The 4,167-nt window shown below is 33.1% G+C and overlaps 1 protein-coding gene across 1 annotated transcript; it reads left to right on the forward strand.

The window, feature by feature from the left end:
* On the forward strand, positions 238–2,576 carry LOC107642040 (ATP-dependent RNA helicase RhlB-like). The gene is made up of 5 exons (XM_016345370.2): positions 238–362; positions 713–812; positions 1,107–1,211; positions 1,804–2,115; positions 2,311–2,576. Exons 1-5 carry the CDS (start codon positions 238–240, stop codon positions 2,470–2,472), a joined length of 804 nt encoding a protein of 267 aa, XP_016200856.2. The 3' UTR covers positions 2,473–2,576.

The raw sequence follows: 4,167 nt of genomic DNA on the forward strand, positions 1-4,167 counted from the left end.
TTGATATCCTGACTAAGAGTTACAAGATAACCAAAGCTTGCTTCAAGCCGACAATCTCCGTGGGATCGACCTTACTCACGTAAGGTATTACTTGGACGACCCAGTGCACTTGCTGATTAGTTGTGCGGAATTGCAAAAGTGTGATTGTGATTTCGTGCACCAGATGCCTCTACTGACGGTTTTGTTCCACTTTGGTATCATCTAAATTTTGGTGGCAAATACCAAAGCAAGAGGCATATGCCTTCAGTATCAACATCTTTAGCACTTGCTGCTACTCTTGGAATTGCTGAAACTGTGCTTTTTTCCCTTGGTTTTGGCATCATTATGAACATCATGGGTATACCTGCTATATGTCAACCTTGGTTGATTATTGATCAATAATTACCTTGTATATTTATTTTGTGTCAGCATGTTACCAAAAACATGTTTTCACTGGTTCGAATTCTGTGCCACTTTTTGTAATATTGGGAATTTATGCAAGACTACTGTTCTACTATATTTCTTAAGTCCTATGATATATTTTGGTACATTGCACTAAACTTGCTATATCAGCCTTGGGACTTCACATTTGGTTTTGTCAAGGGACAAGTGAATAATGATATGCTTACAAGACATTAGTCAATAAACCTTAATTAGGCTCTTCGTTTTAGAAGTTGACTTTGATACGGTTGTAATAGACTGCTAGTTTGATGAGTTACTATATTTTTATCAGGGAAATTGTAGTGCAGTTCAATGCTGATATTGCTGATGGCATGCCATGGAAGTTTATTCCTACTCAGAGAGGTTTTTCTTTACTTAACACCTTACTGCATGTATGCTGTATTTCCATCAGGAAATAGAATTATAACTTGTGCAAGTATTCATTGAGGAACTTTTACTTATAATTTCTTGGAACCATTAAGTTTACTTATATTATATTATTCTATTAAAGTTCCATTCTGCTAGCTTGGAGAGAACTATTGATTATCATATTAAATAAAAAAGCTTGGTTGTCACAATTTAATTTCTATAGAGACTGATATAGTATTTTCTGATCTGGTTCTAGTTGCATTTACGGTTAACACTTGCTAGATTGGTAATGTAGCATTATTTGGTTATTCTAATAGGTAAGAGTCAAGCCTGGAGAATGTGCCCTTACATTTTATACAATTGAAAACAAAAGTTCCACTCTAATAACTGGTGTTTCTACATATAATGTCACTCCTATGAAGGTAATGACTTTGCTAATATGTAGAAACTATAATCAGATATTCAGTCATGTTTTGCTACATTTGTAAAAGTAGTTGTGTTCATGCTTGCTACTTGAATGGTTTGGGTAAAAGATTGGATTTGATAGAATAAGAGAATACTAATGTGGGATTGGTAAGGTGATAAATATCTTAGTTCTTTAATCAATGAATCTAGGGAACAGAAAAAATATTTGCTAAGGGATCAACCCTCTCATGGGACTTAAGCTAGGTCGGGCTGGGTTAGCAGGGTTCCTGTTAAAAAACATTTGCCGGGTTAGCTTTTTTTTAATTAATTAATTTGTTATTGGTGCAGAGAATTGTGGGGTCTGGAGTAGTGTTTCTTATCATAGCATGGTGCATACAAATGAGAGGGCCACTATTTGCCTCCATTTTCAACTCTCTCATGCTTGTGCTTGTTGGCTGTTGCGGCTTCTTTCATGTTGGATGAGCAATTGTATCTTAGAAGGTACATATATAATAGACTTTTCTATGCATGTTGTTTATTATTGGTTTTGGTATTAATATAGATATATGATTTGGTATATATGCAATGTGATTGGAGTATTGATGATAGTGTGTAACTGTGTGGACTATACATGGTTCTATGGGAAAAGAACAAAGAGATGAAAAGGTAACTTATTTTTTCATTTTTTTATTTCAGCTTCCATCAATTGAAGTTGTTACAAATTCACCACCAACTGAACGTGATCATAGGCGGCCACCAATTCATGTGCTTGTCATATGTCCAACTCGAGAGCTTGCAAGTCAAGCGGCTACAGAAGCTGTTGAATTGCTTAAGTATCATCCTACCATTGGTGTTCAGATTGTAATTGCAGGGACGAGACTTGCCTTAGAACAAAAACGAATGCAAGCAAATCCTTGCCAGGTAAATCCTTCTATTATTGCGGCTGAAGTGTTATTTCTAGTGGAATAGAACCATGCACACTTTCCAAAGGACATGTATATAAGCAAACAAAAAGATCAGTAGTTTTTCAACATTACTAAATAACCTTTTCATATAGATGCTGAATATTATGATCTATTAGGAAATAATCACTAATGTTTTATACATGCTATACAGATCCTTGTTGCTACACCTGGAAGGCTTAGAGATCATGTGGAGAATACTGCTGGCTTTGCAACTCGGCTGATGGGTGTGAAAGTGTTGGTGCTCGATGAAGCTGATCATTTACTAGACATGGGATTTCAGAAAGATATTTTAAATACAGAGTTTATATTTTGAATTATAGTTCATGTATCAATACACTTTGTTGATGTATGGTTATTACTTATTATTATAGTTGATATATCAATACACTTTGTTTATGTTTTGAATTATATTTGACTTGCTTGTTTATAGTACTTTTCTTTTAGTTTGATAATACGATGAATTTGTTTATTTTTTAAAATATTATAAATATTTGAATACAAATTAGATAAAAAGTTGTATTAAATTTATATTTATTTTGTATGAAAACAAGTTTATTTTGTAATTGGAAAAATAAAAAAATTCTATTTTACCTTATTGACGAATTTACAGACGGATTTTCTATCTGTAATCAGAGTGTGAGATGATTTTCCAAGGTTCAAATTACAGACAAAAAATCTGTCTGAAAATTCGTCTGTAATTACAGACGGAACGTCTGTCAAAAAATCCGTCTGTAATTACAGACGGAACGTCCGTCGAAAAGTTCATTGTCTTCCGGAAATGGATGAAGAATTTACAGAGGGAAAATCCGTCGGTAACTGGTAAAAATCCGTCGGTAATTTTTCGACGGAAAAAATCCGTCGGTAAATAATTTTCGACGGGGCTTTTACAGAGGGACAAAATCCGTCGGTAATTTCGTCGGTAACCAAAAATTCGTCTGTAATAAAGACTAAATCTGTCTATAAATCTGTCTGTATTAATCCATTTTCTAGTTGTGTATTCCTTTGAATGAGTGAAGTGGGTTTTGAACCCAATTGGGCCTAATGCTTTGTATTAATTTCCTACACCATTAAGCAAACTAATCACACATACAATTTAGTTTTTAACCCACTAATAATATTTAATCATCATAAATTAATTTCTTGTTCGTTCTTTAAACTCAACAATTGTGATTAGAATTTTGCTTTAGATTATTTGATTGTATTTTATTTATTTGACTTTTTATTTTGTACGTACACTTGAATTTAACTATTAATTATGTTAATTTTTTTTTAAAAAAAAATTGAATTTATCGCTGAATTTATCAGAAAAAATCTGACAGTAAGTAAACGTGAAACAATAGTGTGGCACCAAAATTATTGGCGAAAATTTTTTGTCAATAACTAAATAGTTTTTGGGGCAAAGAATTCACTGCAGAATTCGCTGGTAATTATCGTCGGATTTGCAAAAATTATACTGCCAAAATTTCGATGATAAATCCGACAATAATATATTTATCGGCAGATTATTTTTATTATTTCTCCAATAAATCTAATATTATTCACCATTTTTTTGTAGTATTTTTTTCCCTAATTGACTGTAGTTAATTACACCTTTAGTTAATTACTTAGCAGAGTTATAATAAAAAATATTAAATCCCTAATATTTTGGTCGAGTTTTTGTTGTCCAGCCCTCCGGACACCAATTAATACGGGGATGCGCATTTGGATAAGGTCCTGTAATACACTCCAATTACATTACATGTGTACTAAACAAGCATAACACATGGGATTGAGTCCGGAATACATGCATGCATAGCCATATTCAAACTTTAAACCTTTCCTCCCCAAACCACAACTTTATTTTTCTTCATTGTTGGGAAAGAGAATTATTGCGTAGCATAGGGTTAATCATAGATCGTCAAAGTACGAAACCTCACTATAAAGTGTACGTGATTTAGTGTCGGTTTTTTAGGGATTTAGTGGCGGTTTAACTATCTACAAGAGCAAAGTGTTAAATAATGAACGGATT

The sequence above is a fragment of the Arachis ipaensis genome, chromosome B05, assembly GCF_000816755.2.
Source record: "Arachis ipaensis cultivar K30076 chromosome B05, Araip1.1, whole genome shotgun sequence".
NCBI classification, from domain to species: domain Eukaryota; kingdom Viridiplantae; phylum Streptophyta; class Magnoliopsida; order Fabales; family Fabaceae; genus Arachis; species Arachis ipaensis.

What these genes read in the sequence shown, in the direction of transcription:
- LOC107642040 (XM_016345370.2), top strand. Translation starts at nt 238, where the DNA reads ATGCCTTCAGTATCAACATCTTTAGCACTTGCTGCTACTCTTGGAATT. An exon ending in TACTTAACACCTTACTGCAT is followed by an intron (nt 813 to 1,106) that starts GTATGCTGTATT and finishes TTATTCTAATAG; the next exon opens with GTAAGAGTCAAGCCTGGAGA. An exon ending in TGCAAGCAAATCCTTGCCAG is followed by an intron (nt 2,116 to 2,310) that starts GTAAATCCTTCT and finishes CATGCTATACAG; the next exon opens with ATCCTTGTTGCTACACCTGG.